We start from the raw sequence: 22,095 nt of genomic DNA on the forward strand, positions 1-22,095 counted from the left end.
TGTTAAAAATAATAATACATGTTAATAATTTTCTCTCTTTCCTTACCATCGGCGAAAGATAAATTTTTGTTTGTGTTGCAACATTAATAGCGGTGTTGGTTAAGATTAAATATGAACATATTATAACTATTGCTAACTGTGTAATGTGTAATCATCAATCACAAACACATGACATTCAATGCTCTTTTGAGTTTCACATCTTGATAGTCGCTTGATTCCCCATACGCATTTTTATGTCGTATGCGACGTTATCAGTTTAGTACAGTACTGGTTTGAATTAGAATTAAAGTCTTGCATGAAATTATAAATAAAATATAGAACAGGATATGCTATAATCGCAACAAAAGTTATTATTAATTATAATTTAATATCTAATTTGTTAAAGGGTATAGGATATAGCCCTTAGAAAATTGTTAAGAATATTTAACCGTATTATATTTGTTTCTCCAGTAATTTTACGAATAATTGTTTTCGAAACCAGAGAATGCTATAAGTCATGACAATAAATTTAGATTCATTAAAACAAAAATAAAATCCTAAAATGGATCTCGGAAAAAATATTTTGAAAATGTTTAGTTATTGAAATGTGCACGAATGTGGTAGAACTCCAGGGAGTTAACTCGTATGTGGACTCAAATAATCATATTTGAACATTGAGCTCAACTTACCAAATGTAATACGCATGAATGGATGACAAAATCTCATTGCGTTACATTCGATTTGATTGCCTTTGCTTCCTCAAACCTATGAATATGGTTTGATTCCTTGGTTTTGTGCGGGCATGGAGAGTTACATTCCATTCATAGACACTTAATAGTTACACTTTGTATTGGCTCTGATTTTATATAAATTAATTAAATGAAAAATTAAGTATTGTATTGAAAATTAAAAAATGAATTTAGAAATAAAGGATTATTTCAAAGATTTCAAAGGTTTGGTTCATGTTAAATAAAATAAAATAAATCATTAATTCATTTGTTACGAATTGATGGTATTGTTTTAAATTAATAGTAGGATTCCTAACAATGAATGGACAATTGTTGTAAATTAATATTAAATTATCATAATGTAATTAAATAATTGTTATAAATTAATAGTTAACATGTTATAAATTAATGACTTTAATGTTATAAATTAATAGCTTAATTTTTATAAATTATCAGTTTAATGTCATATATTAATAGTTTAGTTGTTATAAATTAATAAGTTTAATGTTATGAATTAATAGCTTAAGTATGATAAAATAATAGTGTAAATATTAGAAATTAATAATTAAACCATTAATAAGTAAGCAAATGCTCTGTTTCGAACTTCATAATGCGAAAGTTTAAGGAAAAATAAGTTCGCGCGCAAATCGAATGTTCCTTATATATTCGATAACATACCGTTAACGGTGTTCCGAAAGGTTAGTCGCCTCATCACGATGCGCGATGTTTACTAATGTCATAAAGAGAGGTTTTTTCATTATAACACAATCAAATTAAATAATTTGTTAGTTTTTATTGTAATTTACTGCCTTTAACAATTTGTTACAATAACCACGTTTATTACTTTTATATTTTTTTACGAGCTAGAACTAAATTTACACTTCTTTGGTACTTAGGATTGTGTTAACCTATTGTTGATCTATTAAATGCTATATTGTAACTAGTGGTATAAGCGGAAAGGGGGTGATTCTACGCGAAAAAGAAGTTGAAAATATAGAATAAAAACTTTTTTTTTAATTTTTTCTTTTAATTTTTTTAAAAATCTACAGTGAGATCCGTTATAACGAGACATGATAAAGTGCATGCGTTCCGAGCGAAAATTCAAAGTCGATTTTCTCGAAAACAAAGTCTCAAACGAAAAATTTTTATTCTATATTTCCGACTTCTTTTTTCGCGTAGAGTCACCCCCTTTCCGCTTGTACCACCAGTTACCAACCACCCTGTATATATATATAATGTTTGAATCTGTGATTTTTACCACCCGTGGTAATATATTTTAACAAATTATAAGTCTGTTTAATTTAATTTTAAATATACGCCGTTACTCAACAATTAATTATTAAAATATGTTTTCGCATGCACAACTCTGTTTTACTTTCTAATATAAGAATAATATAATATAAGAATATAAGAATCTAATATAATAGATTTCACGGTCAGATAAATGAGTTTAATGATCATAAGTTTATTTAATCCAGTACTGAACTGAAGTTTTGTGTGAATAAACGGAGCGTGTTCAAGCATATAGTTCAAACGGACTTATAATTACAAGTATCGCGGCGTGAAGTTACTCTGATTTTTTTTTAAGGTCTGTATATCAGGATGTGAATTATGGAGTCCCATTTAACGTCAGGTCTATCTTGTCCTTAGTTAATGAATGGAACTTCGTATCTCACGTTTTTAAATGCCAACCTCAGAAGAAATAAGAGTGTTTCTTACACCCTCTAAGGTTTATTATGGCGAACTTTTCAACAATATCAGGTATTAGTACTGATGATAACAGAACTATTGATCGACTGTAGGTATTTTCCAACATCGATGATAAATGGAACAGAAATCGAGATAATCGGAGCGTATATAATTTAATTCCATATTGTAGCATTCTTTGTAAACGGTATTTTGTATTAAAACATACCACAGTAACATTATTAAAAATAAAAATTTTAATGAAAGATTGACAGTGATCGACAGAGCAACCAAAAGGTACATGAGCAATTATCTGGACAGTGAAGACCTATCTAGAAGAAAACACTGTCCCCTCCAATGTTCTTTTTGCATTTAAATTAATCATAAAGGATCCATTAAAAAGAAAACATTATAAAAGTATATTTTAAATTTTATATAACTTTACATTTAACGTCTTAAAAAGTACTGATATTAATCAACACGTTTTACGTATAATATGCTGTTATCGCGATAATTATAGTCATTTTATATATGTAGTTGTAAGATGTCGTTCAAGAGAAACACATGGAAAAGGTTAACTAAAATGCATAGTTCTCAAAAATTCTTTTTCCTGAAAAAATTATAATAAGTTACCATTATGTTGAAATCCGAAACTTCCACTTAATTAGTTCACTTCATTTCACTCAACTATAATTAGATAATTGTGTAATAATAGTGTACAACTGTCCATTTTACTTTACAAATGACAGTAATAAAACGTACATCAAATTAATAGCAAATATATTTCGTGATAATATATTACAGTACTTGACTTATTCCAAATAGAATTCACAGATTTCCAATATAAATACGATCCTCGAACAAAAACAAGTTTCAATAGTAGTTATTTAGATTCTAAATAGAAACAAATAAGACGTTTATTTCATCGACCAATATTTACGTATCGAATTGGCAGCCGATTCAAATAAATCAATAGTTGAAAAGTAGATAAAAGGATACGTGTAGCCCAAACAATAAAGAAGTGACAAGTGACATCATTTTACTTTAGTTGACTTTTCGTGAATGTAGAGGTTAATAGAATGTTTTCGTTAAAACATCTGTTTGATGACTGAAATATTTATTTTCACATGATGTTTACGTTTATTATAAACAAGTGAATGATACAGAATGTAAAATAAAGTTCTAAGAACATAAACCAAACAGTATATTAATAACATGCATTAACTTCGAAACGTAATTTTTTAAGCCTGCAATATTATATGTCACGGTATAGATGTACATATTTTCGTTACACATAACTGTATAAGATGATAGTATATATATATACATATACACATATTGGATACATTCTGAGAATTCCACGGATCGTAAATGTCTAACAACTCTAACATAACAAACATAACACGGCACGACACGAAACGATGTAAAATACACGCAACATATGTAGGTAAGCATGTGTAGTATTTGCTTGAAAATTCTCGATTTCAGTTATTTGTTTTATACATACGTCTATCTTATGTTAGAAGAAGTGATTTCTTTTGAAAGCTATTTAACAATTATTCAGCAATTAATAATATTAATGAATCTACAAATATTAAGTTGTAGGTTATAGATTCTTTTTTGGAATTTTACATTGAACAGAATAACCAGATGAATTGTAATTTATATTCTACTACATTCTATCTACTTTGGAAATTACATTTAATTGCTATACAAAAGAGTTTATAAGTATTAATGACTATATTGCAGATTTATTGTATACATATTTACAACGAAGCAGTTATTCGGAGCTGCAAAAATGTATATTTTATTTAAAGAATAAGACAAATTTTTATATATTTAGGTTATAATTTTTTAATTCCGATCATTAAAATATGAATTTGTATAAATATTCCAACAATTTACAATTTATGACTCGTAAGATTCCACAATAACATTAACTAACTTATGTGTGTAAGTTAACTTTTATTATTACTATATATGCATACAAAATACAGTTCGATTATCGCAACGAAATCAAATCGATTTTCATCGATCAATTCGTACCGCAGTTTACGCTCTGAAATCTAGAAGAATCGCGATAACATAAAATTTCTCACGTCGCTGTCCCAACGTTTCATTTTTTTATTATGAAAATATTTTAGTGGCTGTGTTTCCGGAGTTTCCGAGTAAAGTCACGGAAACAGACGGGGTTGGCGAACGAATCGCGAGCGAGCGAGCTTACGCGCGAACCTCGGAGTCGGGACGGAGTGCCGAAATGCTTAATTAACGCGAGTGGAGCTTCGGTGGGGGGACTTCCGCGATACAGCCAATCGCGCGGCAGCAAGTGACCGGAGGTTCCGCCCATCGAGAGAGCCCCGTTGCCCTTTTCCTCGTGACTAGCAGCCACAGTACGTACGCGAACGTGCATGGAGTGTCATCGCGTTCGTCTTCGCTTCGCATTTCCAAGAGGAGCCTCTTATTCTTCGCGCAGCACGATTCGCGAATTTTTAACTTTTACTTCAGTTACATTAACATTTATATACGACATAATATAAATTCTCACATTATTCGTGCTCTCTTACCATCTATAAAACATTTCGCGCGCTGCGAAACTCGACTTAATTCAAAATTCGCGGTTCGTCTCGCGGTATTGTGTGGTCAAAGAGTGCGTGTCGGGACATAAAAAGTAGCATATTTTTTGATCATTTATCGTATTTGTCACGAGATCAGTGATGTATACGAGCCGGGAAACATGTAAGAAACACAGTTAAAAGGAAGAGAAAAGAAAGAAATAAAGAGAAAGCCGTCGCGTTCTCGAACTACGTCTGGAACAACGATCGAATCGGATCACGGACGACGTTCGATCTCGATCTGTCAGCCTCGGGATCGACTGCCGATGCGAATCCTCGATCGATATCGACGCTCGTAAGAATGCGTGGCTGAAACGACGGACGACCTTGTCTTTTCTTTTTTTTACCATTGAACCAACGAACGAACCAGCCAGTGTCCACCACGCTTTAACTTCGAATCGAAATTGAAGATGCGGCCCGTCGTCACGACCTTCTTACTCGTACCATTGCTGTTCATCGCGTGGCAAAACGGCGCGCAGGCCAACTGGTGGTGAGTTTGTACAACACGATTGTTTATGTCCACTGTGCAGATAACATCTAGTCCGTGTCATTAAGAGGTTGGATCTTCCCTCCAATACATACTCGTATTATTCCCTTCAAGGGGCACGCCTTGTGTCGCGAATAATTTAAATACATCTCCATACGATTCACTGCTGACTGTATAAAGATTACGTCTTTTTGTTTTTCTTTTTTCGTTCTTTAACATGTTGACTGTCACACGAATTACATATATTTTGTCTTGGAAGCCACAATAAATTGAAATACCATATACTGTAAGATTTAATTTCTGCAAAACATTGTATTATATTTGCGCACTTTTTCCATCTTCCAGTTATGTAAGTCATAAAAATTTTTTAGTCACTGCATGACTATCGAGGAAGTCAACATGACAAAGACTTGACGTTACGTCGAACACCTTTTCAGTTGATAAAAATACTTCGTGGAAAACGCGAACGTGTTTTGTCATACAATATCTCAACTTAACCTATAACACTGGTTTTTGACTTGATAAGCAACTTGTGCGATCTGATCTGTTTAAAATGCAACGAGTATAGTGAGTCACAGAATTATTCATAGCTATATGTATGTGTATACGAAGATAACGTAATTGTGAAGAGAAGAAACAGACTAGATCTTGCTAAAAAATAAGTATGTATTGAAACTTATTGAATTTTGGCATAATGGTATCCTCTGTGATGAAAAGAAATTTAATATGCAGTACTAGGATCGGATGATTCTTAAGAAGTATGGAAAAAAACAAATAGGTATAATCATACTACTAGACTAAATATTTATGCTGTATAGCCGTTATTAAGGTAACAGCAAAGGGTTTACAGACATACATCAACTATTTAAACATGGCACTAGTCCCATAAAAAATAATAAAATTTTCCATACTATCACTCAATTCTTTATTTATTATTTGTTTATTTTATATAACATTCTTGTATTTTCTTTCTAAATTATTATAACTGGAAAACTACCCAACACCAGCAGTAAAAAGATATAGATACTTCTATAGTATTTGGCGATTAAGGAACAACCTGAGAAAGCCGCATTTCAATGCGAACGACATGACAGGTGTAAATTAAGAAATATTTTCAGATATTAGATCAAATCTTATACATGTCGCAGTGTTCGATTTTTACTCATTTGCAACGTAGAAATACCAATATTAAGAAAAAAAAGTAGAAACAAGTTTATCAGCGGTATGTTCCATAAAACCCAACGTCAAACATAATAAACGATCAATCTGCTGCGCGAAAAGTGTGCGACAGTAATTCGTGATAGTCGGCGTAAACGAGACGGCCGGCGGCCGGTCGCGCGTCGCCCGGTTATCTACGATCTACATTTATCCGATCGGAATATCCGTTCGCGTAGAACTCTCTACTTTCCGATCATGATAGTTTTCTTTGGGAGACACATGGCCAGTCAATCGCTAGTTCCCTGAAACCTACTATTTATGAACTGAGTGAAGTTGGCACCTCCAAATGCCAAGTTCTACACAAACCAAATAGCATTCGTTTGTCTACGATTTGTCCACATTTGTCCAATTATATTTTTCGTTTTTTCACCCATGAGAAAAAGGTTACTATTAAATGAAAATTAAAAAATACTGTGGTCAATTACATCCCATTTAAAAATGGGTCGATGTGAAATATTTTAAAATCTTCATTTGATGATAACCTTCTTATGAAAGGTGGACAAACGAAAATTTTGGACAATGTGGAAACATTGTGGATAAACGAATACTGTTCGTTTTTTTTTTGTAAAAATTCTTGTAAAAATTGTATTGGGAATATCGACTTCGCCTAACTATATTTATGAATTATTCTATTTGTGAATCGTCGAAATTGCGATCGCGGTGCTGATATATACGGTGATCTAGCATTAAATTTAGCAATATACAGTTGATAAATATTATTGATTTGTTTTCATTCGATTACTTTTGACAGAACTCATTAGGTTTAGGTTAGATTTGCATATGAAGAGTTAGATTTGTCAAATCTTATTTATGTATATGGGTTAACGAATGCAATTCCTCCGTGAATTAGTGCACTTTTTGAACTAGTAATAATTTTCATTATAATAGTTTTATAGAGATTACAAATTTCTAAGGTTCGATAATCTCTTGCATAACTTATGCGCAGTGAGACAATGCGCAATGCAAAATGTTTCACAGAAAATGTTTTATATAGCGTATAAATGTTTTTATACAGTTTCCTTAAACACACTGTAAACAAAAAACAAATTTGATGTGACAATAAAAAATAAAAACTCTGAAATAGATTACGTGAACTACTTAACAGATATAATAATCGAATTATGTTCTTTCTACCTTTCTTCTACACAATTTTTCCCATACGAAGAGATATAGTAAAAAGCACAAATCTAAATTGGCTACCATTTCCTACGTGCATATCCTAACCTAATCCTTTCTCAGCCATATCTCTACATAACCTAAGAAAAATATTCCAATGATTACATCACAGACTTTGATTTACTCGATTAAAGTTCCTCAGATATAGGTACTCCACGGTTTTATTTCTAATTTCATTTGATGCAATTGCCAATTAATTATCGTCGCTGTAGCATGACTATCGCGACTATTCTTATGAAACTTATTACCGTAATGAAAAATTTTTTTCATCTCCAATAGAGGTCATGTTTCGTATGATTAACGATCCGGTATATATATGTACTTCTGTACAAGTTAGTTAGCATGATTAGAAATTTATCTCGTGAGACTGTTTTCGCAAGATCCTTCGAGAGAGTACAGTCGAAAGAATGAGCTACTGCGAAAGTCGTGCGTGTAACCGATCGAGTTTAGCGTGAGACGCATGTTCGATAGGAGGCCGGACTCTCGCGAGATTATGGTGGCATTTTTATAGGAGCAACGATATGTTTCCGCGGCGTAAGCGTTTATTTTAGCGTTTGAAATACACCAACGGCAAAGCGCACCCAGATATGTATATTCGCGAACGTAAAGGTGCGCGTTTCACGTTTCCGTACATAGAAAGGCACGTACATATGAAGCAGACGATGACGAAACGTCTGCTTCGAAGGACAATTTTCTACAGATCGTTTCACCTATTGTTTGTAGATATCGCCCGATTGCTGTTTACCTATATGTATTTGCCTCGCTATAATCTCAAACGTGTCTCTCCTTCGTTTTAGTAACATGATTTGAAATCACTTTTTAGTAATATTTATATATCAATTCCTTTATCTTTATTGGTTGTGTTGGAAAAATTGCAAAATAATCTACAACACAATAGTACTCAGTGTCACTATTTTTCACAGTTTTACCGCTAACAATAGAGATTACTGAGGACAAATAGCGTGAATACTACGTATATAGAAGATACAAATTATTTCTATAAAAATATACAATTTTGCAATAATATACATTATTACTTTCATAAAAACATACGCAAAAATAAAAAGTTCAGTTGATATTTTAAAATGGAAATCAAATATTCTTTTTGCAAATTGCCAAAATAAGATATAAGAAAAATAAAAAGAACACAGTTTGACGTGCCTATTTATCAGTTACGAAAGTGAGCAAGTCACGAGAGTAGCGAATAGTTGAACGTAAAATTGGCCGGTCTAAAGTGCCTTATAGACGACGAATCCCTTTCGATCGGACACGCGAGTGGCATGCACGATCGGGGGAAGCCCCGATGATAGCGATGATACGCCAGCATAGAGGATGCACCGGGCGAAGCGCGTCGATGGTGTCGACGCGCCCCTGCAGGGCACACTTTTAAAGCAAGAAGGCCGGCACGTTGACGTCTTATGGTCAAGCAACGATTCCACCGGGCAGATTTTATTTCCGACAAACTGGTTCCTCGAGGCGATTAATCGGCTTCGCTGGCGGCACCAAGCCTTCCGGTATATACTTACATATACATAATACATATACTGATTCGCGTCTCTTCGCCTGTCGCTTTATCTTGCTCAGTCAGTCTGGGCGAACACGCGACGCGTGAACTGCAAACGCTTAATAATTCACGTTAAGTCGCGCCTGTTAGCCTTGCTTTAACGGACAAATAGTCGTTGGCTTTTCTTGCTTCACCGCCTCCTCCCCCTCCCCTTGACCACTTTGTCGTTCGCACGGTCGTACCATCTTTAGGAGATTTCTCGAAGCGAATCCTCCTTAACACTCGCGCGATAGTGAATTTTTAGATCCAGGAACCAATTTTGTTTCACTTATCTTTTTAATAAATTTTTTACGAGACTAATATTTCTTGTCTTACCTATCCATATATTTTATGATTGGTCATTAGATTACGTACTTATGTACGTATTGTATTTGTTGTACATTTATACATACAGTAGTAGTAAATCTAAGTACTTAACCTAAATAGAGATTTATTTTACTTCTTAAATATTATAATGAGTATTTAATTTAGATAGTTTATTTATTTTGCATTTTGTGTATAAGGAATACATAATCTATTAAACGTATAGATACCATTGATATCTCTAAAAAATTGAGATAATTCTGGTTTCTAAATTTTCACTCAAAATCATTATATGATATACATATGTCGTATACATAGTTGCATGAGCGTTATATGTAGTTATAAGATTTGTGTCTAAAGAAACGTAATGGCGGCTCTCTATGTATGTATTATTTCGGCTTTAGTGTTAATGTATTTTGTTGACCGCTCGATTATTTCAATAAACTTCGTCTAACTGTCGGTTACCATCGTCGCGAATGCTGCGTTGGAGTAGTGTACTTGTTATTGAAAGATGCTCCTCATAGTGGAATATCATTAGTATTGTTCGAAAGTTCATCGCTGTCAGTTATCCTAACCTCTCCCTTTGTGGAGCGTATTGTGTTTGGTGATTCTGAATATGAAATATAAGAGGCGGACAAACGTCGAGTGATTATCATTAGCTGAAGCTCTCTAAAATAGGGTAAGTGAATTTAATTTTATTGATCGAAGTCCAAGTCGTTTTCGAGTGAAGAGTATCAACCTTTTTTGTATCTGTATAGTTCCAAGCAATATATGATAGGTTACAGTCATTGAAACACGAAGATTACACAAACAGCACGAAAACCAAAAATTATCATAAGCAAAGAATATGTAGGTAACTATATCTAATAAGATTCTTGTGAACATGCGATCCGTCGATAACTGTCACGTTAGCACGACACGTACAAGGGAACTAGCCAGTAAGACAAGATTTTCATTGAAACGCTTGTCAAGTTGAAATAATATTTCCGCGGTGAAACGAGTGACACCTCGCCTGGCCGTCGTTTTACAATACTATGTACTGTTACGATCGCGTCGGTGCCGCATAACGGTATGGTAAAAAAGAAGTAAGTACAGGGTCATTAAACAAACCAGTTTGATATTAAAGAACGTCCGTTCACGTCTAAATCCGCCGGCGGGTGAGTACGCGTCATACGACGGAAACGATTTCACTGGGCATAGGATACATTGGCACTGTCCTTTCAGTCGTCACGAATAGTCACGATCACCATAAAGGGACAGAGGACGAACAGTATGTCGTAAAGTAAACCATCGAGGTTTTTAGTGCGGCGTAGGAACAAAAGCGGGGGAGGTAGATAAGACGGGACGGAGTATCGACCATGAACAGAGAACAAGATTTAATAAAAGCATCTTTATTGCCCGAACGCGTGAATGTCCGCCCCCCTTCCACCTTTGGAAACGTTCGAACGCGTTATAGTTGCACGCGCGATCTCTTTACGACGAGCGATTAAAATTCGTATTAACGACCGAGCGAGAGTGGCGACCTTCCTTTCCACGACCATGTTTCGCCGTTAAATTGCTCGGTCATCTCTGGAACGTCGATTTGCCCTTCTCTTTCTCTTTCAATCTTCTTCCCTCTCAGAGGTCGTTGCTTTATTTCGCGAACTTTAATCCGGCCATATTCCGGCCGCCTTGACCGTCGTATAAGTCCTTCGCCTATGGAAAAGAAGAGCTTCCATCAGTTTAACGCACGCTCGTAACTCGAGCAAATGGGCTACCTTTCTATAGATCCGATTGACGTTTGCAGCGTGTGCGAGGCAGAGAGGGAGTAGGTTTACGAACAGGGCGCGCTCTTACGTCGACGAATTGCCTCGCAACGCGTCGGTAGGAGCCCGTCGAACCCCAAATTGCGCCTACTTGCGAGATTCAATGGCAGGATAAAGTCAAGACGACCCCTATACTAGTCGTTGTTTTTCGCGGCGGTAGCGTCGCTTTATTGAAAGCCCAAGCACTCATTCTCTGTAAGTAACAGGAAGTTATGGTTACAGTGGATATGTGTTCTGACAAATACGTCAGAGCAATTAAATATACAGGGTGTTTTGCAGTATGAGGGAATCATTTCAGGAATTGATTGTATAGCTGAAAATAGTGAAAAAGTTCATATAAATGTATATTCTATTTGGTCTTATTTATGAAATGCAACGAGTTTCTGTTATTTTTTATTCACTTTATAGAAGATGCTCAAAATGGTCATCATGCATTTCAAATCTTGCCATTTATCTGGTTATTTTCTTAATACGTAGGCACACATTTCTATGAACATTTTTTTATTGTTTTCTGGTGTACCACCAATTCCTGAAGTGGATTCCGTATTTTGTGGGCCGCCCTATATAAATTCTTACGAGTATATGCATTTGTTCAGATGTCACATTCGCCAGAACACGTATCCAGTGTAACCATAACCTAATAGTTCCAATATGAGATATGGTTAAAATGGTGTCTTCGTGTGTCATACTACTTCCTCTCATTTATCGTAATACTTTTTATAAGGTTAGTATAAAAAGTTACAGAAACATATATACATACCAGTTTCGTGTCTCATAAAAGCGGACAACATTGCCGATAACAGGTTCCCGCGAGGGCACCGTTCTCCTCAGCCCTTGCCGGAAAAGTAATGGAATTAGACGCAATAGTCGTCTGGCGAATATGGCTGACCATTTGCTTCCACACGATCCGATAAGGAGTGTTTGGATTCGTTGTTTTTGATTAACAAGTTCTAAGGGAACCGAAAATAAGCTTCCATCGACAAAATTACAGTCGTTAATTCGTTTATTTGACGTCAAATAGGTTTTCAGCCATACCACTGTTGGTTAGCCGCCATATTGAATTACTTAAATTGTCGGTTTTTATGACGCCATTTTGGTTATCTGTTTCCATTAAACACTTATCTTTAGATTTTTTCAATACAGAAGAATCTGTCTTTCAGTATTCTAAACTTTCTTGTCAACTTAAATTATGTATAAATTGTTTTAAATTATTCATACATAAATTATTTTACATAAGAATAAAAAATTTGGGGATAAAATACACGAAACTGTCTTTAGTCAGATTGTCTTGCGTAATATAAAATTGTAAAGTTAAAAGCAGGACAACACACAAGTTTACAACCTACAATTTTCAACTTTCCGATTCATTAACATCATTAATTAGTAGTTTATTGCGCAAGAGAAGCTAATAGTAACGCCATTAGCAACAAAGCGGAATCACAGTACAAACAAGCAATAAATCACGGTCTCATGAAGTCGCTTATTTTGAATTACAGCTGACACTTTGACCGACCTAAGATCTACTCCCTACTATGTCCTCCTAGTCCTAATTAAACCTGGCGTTAGGCGAGTCCATTGATAGAAAACAAATACTATCGGCAGTCACAAGGAAAAAGTTGTACTGCTCCCTCCATAGCTTTCTCCTCGCGACCGTAAATCACCGCAAAAATCACATATACCAGTTAAGGTAATGCTCAGAGGGAATAATATATGTGAGACCTTTAACATCACTTCGCAAAAAGTGGCGGGGAGCCTCAAAAGGCTCTGGGTGTCTTCATTTTCTACGGATCGCGTGATCGAGATAACGGTCTTCTGTTTTTTTATCTGGCCACCTATAATCGTTCGATCGAATATACCAGTGGTAGAATTCTCGTTCGAAACAGTTTGCCCGGTGAGGGCAATTAAGATCGCGACGTCGATTCGTGTTGTCTTATCATCGAGATAAGTCGTTTGAAGACCGTGGCGTATTCCAGCATCCTTATATCGCCATCGATATCGAATCGAACCAATCGAAACGAATTAAAGATACAGGGCGGATTTTCAAGTTGCATCCTGGTACGTAGATAGGTCAGTTTGTATATATTATTTGTTTAAAAACGAATAATGAGGTGATTCATCTTATATCATTGTATCGTTACCTTAAAAGTTTGAATGATTCATTAACAATTCCTTTTATTATTTTCCACTAATTATTTCTATTTAAAATTAGTTTATTTACCGACTTCAAATAATTGAAGGTAAGAAATTCCGCTCTTTTTTTTAACAGCCTGTATAGTTAAAACAACGAAAACACATAATAAAATTAAAATCAGAAACAATGAAATGTGGATCTTTGTATAGAAATAATATAGAAATTCCTACAAATTCAGAATTGATATACAGTGATGAAAAATTGATTGAGATTTTGTAATCTATCGAAACATATAAATATAATTTTATCTGAACAGAACCGTTCCGTTACTGTTTCGTGTCTGACCGGATAATATAAATTATAAACCAACCAGAACGCAGCAAAAACCTAATAGCGTCCTGTTTTGTTTAGCGTGTCTATACTTCTCGTTTTACGTGGCGCAGCACGGTGATGTTGATGGGTGTGGGGGTAGGCTGTGATCTCCTCTACGCGCGGCTTCCTCCTCTCGCTCGAAGAATCTCCGACAAAGGACGCCGCCGCAAGCTTTCGGAGCATACCTTCAGGACTTCTCGGCCAATGTTTCCTTCGGGGCCCAGATATATTGTCATAACGAAGAGGCTATCTCTGGGGGATGGCTACGACATACTCTGTCTCTCCTGTCTTCTTTCCTTCTCCCATCTTCTATCTTTCTTTTCTTTTTACTTCCCTCTCTTTCTTTCTTTTAGTAGAATATCGCCGCCACGATTCGTTTCTTCATAGTCTTCTTCTTCTTCTTCTTCTTCAAGTTTTCGTTCGATGACCTGTCCTTTCCTTAGTTTACTTCACTTCTTTATGTTTACTTTTCCTTGTCATCAACGTCACTCTTCTTAAGTATTGAAACTTGGTACTATTCTCATTATATATAAACCATTGTTTTTAAAGTTTCGTTTTTCCTCTTTGAGACACAGGTTTTGGTGGATATTTGTATAGGTTAAGTAATTACATGTTAGCTAATGATTTTTATAAAAAGTTCAAGTTTCTTATATAGAAAACCAGGATTCTTTGATTATGAAAGATTCAATATTTCATGATTAAAGTTGAAATTAGGTTAAAATTTTTCATTTAGAAAATGTATGATTTTGTCGCCATCGAATGATCGCCTAGAATTCGTCCTATTTACATATTTGCGACAGAATTTTTCTGCTTAATATAAAATATAATAAAATAATATTTTAGAATTTATAGTTTGTATTTAAAATTCAAATTAGAATTTAAATATTTAAGCCTGAAAGGATAGCAATTTCTTCAACTGATTACACTTTGCTTTAATAGTGCTGCAAGGAACATTTACACATATTAAATATTTAAGACCAAAGATTAAGCGTTGAAAATCAACCATAACCAAGAAATGAAAAATTCTCAAGAAATTGAAAGGAATTAAAGGAAAGAAATTATGGAAAAATCGACGTTCTACGACCATAACGATTATGACGAGAACGTTAACTGTCGGATTTCAATGAAGCCTCTAGGAAACACGTTCCGCATCAAAGCCGTTTGCGTTTGCACACCGTCGAACGGCTGAGAAAAGGGAGTCCATTAGGCGTGCGTATATACGCGACGGCACGTCGCCGTCACACGCGACGCCATACGTCGTTTCAGCGATTCGTAATTTCCTTTGGCACGCCGCGGTTACCGCCATGGGATCCATTCTCTTAACGACACCGCAGGACTCGTTCGCCAGCGCAAAAAATCCGCGAAAATTACGGTACTACCCGATCACCTTTGCGGTTTCTTGCGAATTTTTTATAAGTTTTGTACAGTGTCGACAAAAAATATTTATGTAAAAGACTTCTACATAATTTAACTAATTTGCTCCAAGTATATTAAATTTCATATCATTTAGTAGTTTCATATATGACTATAAAAATTGGATACTGTGAGAATGAAATGTAGATCTTAATAAAAAAAAACATCATTGGAAAATAAGAGTTTATACGAATACTTTTTGTAGACACTGTACATATGTATATACGCACAGCCTCTTACGAAGTTGGCCTTTTATGATATAAGCAGATTTCTCTTCGTTTCATTCGTTACAATGTTGAATTACAATAGAGTAGCTAACAATTTTTAATTGTGATACATTAGCTAAGAATTAGTGATTGATGTGAATGAACTATTTATGTTATAATCGTAGAAATGTTATATTAGGTTATCCGAAAAGTGTCTTTCTTTTACAGACACGTCTTTTACAACGATGCATCTTTATACAAACATGAAACCGAATCTTTCGAACGTTGTAATCTTTATCTTGATAAAACAAAATGGATCATGGGCAATTCGATAAAATAATATAAAACGGAAAATGTTGTTTCCTTATAAAACGAAAAAAACTTTTCGAACGATCTAATAATTAACGTTTTAAGATGCGAAGAGTATACCATATCTAAATGCACATGTCTAAACAAATAGGAGGAAAATAAATGGGTGTGTCGTCTTCCCTAATTTTGTGGTGACAAGGTGTCATACAATATTTTAGGTTAAGACGCTATCCTTTGATACTCTTTGATGGCCTAATTGGTTGAGATTGCAGAGGTCTCACTTTACCGATGTAGTAACAGTTGAACATTTTTTACGACTGCTTTATCTTATACTTTTTTAATTCTAACTTCTATCAGGAATTTTGCTTTTGCTCAGTAATAACTCAATAGTTATCCTGACATTATGATACATACAAAATAATATTTAAGAAATGTAAAAAGGTAGATAAGTAACTTTTAAGTCACGTGATACTTCAGAGGAACAAATAATTATCTTGCTGTAATGGCATCTTAGCTTCTTACTTTTCAAATCCAGTTATCCAAATAGCAACAAAATATTAAATTATTCAAAAACAGCTTTTACTTGTTTCCATAATAAATGATGCTTCTTATACTTCATTGAAAATCTACATTGTAGCTAATAACTCAATATCTGCTAGTAAGTAATATTATAATATTTTAAAAATGTAAATGGATGGGTATCCAATTTTTAGGTTATATGTTATTTCTTAAATAATCATTTTGCTATGATGGCACCTTAGATGTTATCAGTTCAAAGTTCCAAAATCCAAAACTTCAAAATTTTAGTTCTGAATTTCAAATTTCAAAATCCCAATGTTTCGAAATTGCTTATGATACTTTATACTTATACTTCGTACTTTATAACACTTTTCAAGTTGGTCTGAGAAAATATAATAAATTATAATATGCACTTACTTATTCGTACAAAGAAATGGAAGGTTAACAACAAAATATATCTACCATCCGCTTCCATTAAAATTTTTCAAAAACAGGTTCTGCATGTTCATTTATAATAAACAATGGTTTTTATATTTCATTCGAAATCTCACGTTTCAGTCATGAAGTAAGCAATTTCGACGGAAGCGTATAAAGCGAACGCATTAATTTCTAACGGCTTCAATTTTGCCGGTTGGGTTCGGTAGAGTCATCGCAGCGGGAAATATCGGGTCCGCGGAGAGCTGAGGCCAGCACGCGTCCAAACAACGTAATTAAAAGTTTCGTGTGCCACTAGCCTCGATAAACCACGGCCGTTCCAAAGTAAATAGACGCAGCCCCTGGCTGGTTAATTACGCGCCGAAATGCGTCCTTATAGAAATAATTAGCCGTAGCGTGTGCGCGTGCAAACAATCAAGGGAATGGGGAAAACATCGCGTTGAACCTGCGGCCATTGTTGCGTTATAATAACTCGCAGGAAAAATTCGAGCGAATAATAGGTCGACGACCACAGCCGGCTCGTTTCTTCAATAATTTTCATCCCCTCGTTGCAAACTCGATCGATACATCGATGTTTCATGTATTTTTTATATGTGCTATTAGATTCTACTTATCATTTTATTCGTGTTATTCTATTTGGAGGTTAGGATACTGTTTCGCGCAGTTATACTTGAAAATATATAATTGAAAAATCAATGATTTTAGCGGTAATTAAATAATATCCTTTAGGGAATTTATTCGGTAAAAAATTCAACTTTAGGAATTTCTAATTTTCAAGATTCCAGACTTTTGGAACCTGAATTTCAATATTTCACACACATGATGTACAAATTTTGATGTCAAAATTTCATAGTTCTAAATTTCAAAATTTTAGAGTTCCGCAATTCCAAATTTCGAAATTTTGAAGTTTCTAGATATCAAGTTTCAAACTTCAAATTTCTAAATTTCAAAGCTTCGAAGTTGCAAAATTCAAATTTAATAATTTCCGAAAACGGCCACTTGCACTTCGCGTATTTCATTTATTTGCGTTGTATATTTTTATTTTATATATTTGTCATTAAATATTATCTACTATATTTCATAAAAAACGAGGGAATTGATGAAAGATACAAACAAGTTATTTTTAATTAAACATTTTTCCTATAGTATAGTTTCTGAAGAAAAGAAAGAAAAATTGGTGCAGTCGGTGCGAATGGCTGAAGCAACGGCAAAAGACTATCGACGAGACATACTTGTTGAACGTGTGGTTTATCTTGGGCCATAGATCACTCAGAGTCTAACGTATATGCGCTTTCCTTTTCTCAGCTATCTCCCGTTCTGCTACGACTAACCTGTCCTATAGCTTGCGAAGGCACGCCTTCGGAAGACACACGTGCCAATATCCGTTGTTTACGATGAGGAACACAACTCGAGCATATTCTTCAAATGGAATTTATCCTGTTATCCTTTTATCCACTTCCGCTTGTTCAGCTAGCTATGCAATTATTCATGTCTCTTTCGGTTTTCGTGTTTTTATTATTTGGTTGAATTTCAGTGAAATGAAAAATATAGTAATTCAATGGAGGAAACTATCATAATTGTCATTCGTGATAATACAAATAGCTGGAATGAAAAGATAAGTAATAAATAAGAATAAAACAAGTAAGAGGCAAAGATTCAACATTAAAAAAATTAATTATTGAAATTTTGGAAATTTTTAATCATTGAATGGACTTAAAGAAGATGCATTCAGTTTTAATACTGAGAAATAATCTATAAATGCTGTAAAAGTATTGCAATTATGAAAGAATACAATTTTTTCTTATATAATGCACTCAAATATTGCAATTACAGGAGTTTCTACTTCAAAATGCAATTATATTTAATGATAAAAAATTGAGCGCAACAAAGGTATTACAATAACGTGGATAACTCCTCAAAGAGATAGAATTACATTTCCAATACTAAAAAAACTAACAATTCAATGCAACAAAAGTATTTCAATCGCAGACCAATCGAAGCAGTAAAATTACATCTGCTTCTGGAAAATAATAACACAGTGCAATAAAGTCATTACAATTATGAGAATTGGTTTTCAAAGAGATATAATTATTTTTAAAACTAAAAAATAATAGCTACACAATTATTACGATCACAAAAATCACTCTTTAGAAGCAGAAGATTATCTTTAATAATGAAAAAATAACAATTGTGCATGACAAAAACATTGCCATCACAAGATACGTTCTTCAAAGGGATATAATTATTTTTCACGCTAGAAAGTAGTAATTTAGCACAATAAAAGTACATTCTAATCATAGATTGCAGAAAATAATGCAACAAGTCTATTACAATCGTAAGTAGTAATCTTCGAAGAGATATGATTACCTTTAATATTAAAAAATAACAATCACAAGGATTGTTCTGCAGAGGGTGTAATTATTTTTAGTACCTACAAAAAGTAACACCAACTGACCGCTACAAAAACATTGTATTTCCAAAAATTCCCTATTTCAGGAAGCATTTATATTATTTATATTATGTCGTATATTATTTCCTAACCTAAACAAATAACAATTGAAAAACTTACAATAATAGGAAGTAGGGTGAGCTCCAATATTTAAATTTTATTTATTGGTAGAGCAAGAAAGGAATAGATTTCATATTCAAAAATGTAAAGGATTATTCCTGCGAATATTAATTTATAACGCTTTTAAAACAACGACTTGATTTTGTTCGACTTTACTTAAATCAGATCCCTGGAAAGTGGAGCTGTTTCTTTCTGGCAGCTTCAATTGGCAATACAAGAAAAAATAAAACACATCGCAATCGCAATAGTCACGATCGACTACTTCGGTCTACTTCCGTGGCCCCACTTCTTTCCCTTACCCTCACCACGGCACACCGCTTTCCTTCTTCTTCCCTTAGCAGAGCATCTCATTTTTATTCCGTCTTCTCCTGTGCTTTCTCACCCTCTTGGACGTTATCCACGCTGGCCATAAATTACACGCTCTCTCCTTTTATCCGCGGCGAACTTAAGTAACTAGATCCGTAGCGGGGCTTGCGAGGGTTTAAACGGCCGATCCGTGTTCCTCCTTCCTTATACGGGTCTCTGTTGCCCGTGTGGCCAGCCACCAACTCCCCTCCACTTCAACCACTACGTTCTGTTTCGCTTGCTCAGTCGCTATATCTCTGTCTGTACGGCTACTCTCATTCCGAGCAGATGCAATTGCGTTGTCCCGCGGGGGCGAGAGCGTGTCGCGCAGCCGGACCAAGGGGTCCAATAATGGCAGCCTGAATAATACAGGGGACGCACAGGGCGGGGAAGGGTGCAGAGTCAAGTCGTTGTCGCCGCCATGCTCCTTCTCTATTCATGTTAAATTTCATACCCGATCCGGACGGTCCGTGGAAAGGCCAGACGGACCTAGCAAGGAAGAAACGCGGTTCCGTTTGGACCACAGAAACAGGTTGCTGGCGGGATTACGAAAACCGGATTTTGCGATGGTTAAACTATTATTAGCCTATTAACTATTAATGGCGAGTTTTCCCTTTATTTAATTTTCACAGCTGTTCAAATGTAATTAATGAAAAATGATTTTTGAGTGTACAATATATAGGGTGAGATTAGTATCTGGATCAGGTTATATTTGTTGGAGAGGGTTAACCTATTAAATGACAAGTTCTTCTTTTATTGGTATTATTATTTTAATTTGTGCATGTTATTGTTATATTTGATTTTATTGATTTTTATTAATCTTCGAGTAGATTTAATGGCAATTTATCTTGATTTTATTAAATACACAGGCTGTTTGGATCCACAGTTAGATGTGAGTAACTGAGTTAGGTTATGTCCTTTCTTCTATTGAGAAAACTGTTTTAATACTATTATTTGATAACTGACGGACAACGTACTGAATTTTCAAATTGCTGTCCTGTGAAAAGCAAGGTATGTGATTTACTGTATCCTCATCCTTCTTTCAGTTATTAATCTTAAAATATTAGTCCTTTCAAATAACTTCGTATAATTTAACATATTTTTGCATAATTTAAACGATGACCAGAAAAGCACATTTCTATAGAAATAATATCAACTCGTCTATAATATAACCTAATCTAGTAAAAGACACAGGTTTAAAAGTAAATCTGTTATAAAACTATTTTATTCCCTGTTTAATTTCGAAGATTTGGCTGCGTTTGAGGTTAGAACAGCTCGGTCGGCTTACAGGTCGGCTTAGATACTTCACGGTGGTGAGTTTATACACTCTCATTCGTTCCCGGTGGATAGTGTGATGGGAGGCAGAGGGGAGAGAAGATCGTCGAGAGTCGACAATCCCGTGGCCTGACATAAATTAGTCGTGGCTTAAATCCTGGCCTAATCCATCATAAATAACTCCGTGCAGATGCGTGTATATACGGGGAGATTCCGTCCCCTAAATTATTTCGAAAAGATCGCGGCCCACGTGCTGCATCATCCGTTTCAGTCTATCTGTGTGTAAGCGTATAAGTGTGTATTCTCGCATGTATATGCGTTTGTATGAGTATGTCCGGGTCTGTATTCGCTAGTGTATATGGTCGCCGGTAATACGCGGCCGTATATGCCTCGTCGAGTGCTTAACCACCTGCCAAATGCACGAGGATTCTTTAATCCCCCATTGACAATTTGTCTGTCTCTTTGTCGCTTAAACGGCCACGCTTACACACGTTGAAAAATTCTTACCTTCGTTGGTGGTACTTACGTTTCATATCGTTCTCGTTATCTTTTTTATTCAGGTGGAATTCTTGAGTTTTAAGGAGAGACAATCATTTGTTTATGTTGTTAGGTTAGGTTTTTGGAGAATGGGTGCGAGGTTGTTTGGAGGATGTAATAAATTTGTATTGAGTTTCATAATGGAATAAAGATTCACGAGATAAGGGGTTGTCCTTGACTTTTGAAAAAAGGGTTCACAGATTGTTTCAGGAAAATAACGTATTTTTATTATGTTTAATATTTGAACAAATTCTTGAACGAAGAGTTATTTGCCTTTGATCGTTAACTGTATTCATTATCTATGTGATCGTTATTAGTTATGTAACTAACATCTTTTTTATAGAACAAGACACAGATAATCATTAATACGTATATGCAAAAAGACTTCAACAACAATAAACTCATAATTAATGAATAAGTTTGAAA

At 34.7% G+C, this 22,095-nt stretch overlaps 1 protein-coding gene and 1 long non-coding RNA gene across 2 annotated transcripts in view; one reads left to right on the top strand and one right to left on the bottom strand.

The window, feature by feature from the left end:
- Positions 1-4,785: 4,785 nt before the first annotated feature.
- The window catches only part of LOC138179741 (protein Wnt-4), a 75,598-nt gene continuing 58,288 nt past the window's right edge, over positions 4,786-22,095 (top strand). Inside the window, exon 1 of the mRNA XM_069112836.1 lies at positions 4,786-5,495. Within this exon, the coding sequence (XP_068968937.1) occupies positions 5,416-5,495 (80 nt within the window). The 5' untranslated portion in view covers positions 4,786-5,415. The remainder of the gene's footprint in view (positions 5,496-22,095) is intronic.
- LOC138189596 (uncharacterized) lies at positions 11,283-12,385 on the bottom strand. Its single transcript, XR_011176075.1, has 3 exons — positions 12,319-12,385; positions 11,511-11,749; positions 11,283-11,448 (listed from the first exon to the last, which is right to left on the bottom strand). It is a non-coding gene; the product is annotated as an uncharacterized LOC138189596 (long non-coding RNA).

This window comes from Bombus flavifrons, chromosome 1, assembly GCF_040668555.2.
Source record: "Bombus flavifrons isolate JBK064 chromosome 1, iyBomFlav1_principal, whole genome shotgun sequence".
Lineage (NCBI taxonomy): Eukaryota > Metazoa > Arthropoda > Insecta > Hymenoptera > Apidae > Bombus > Bombus flavifrons.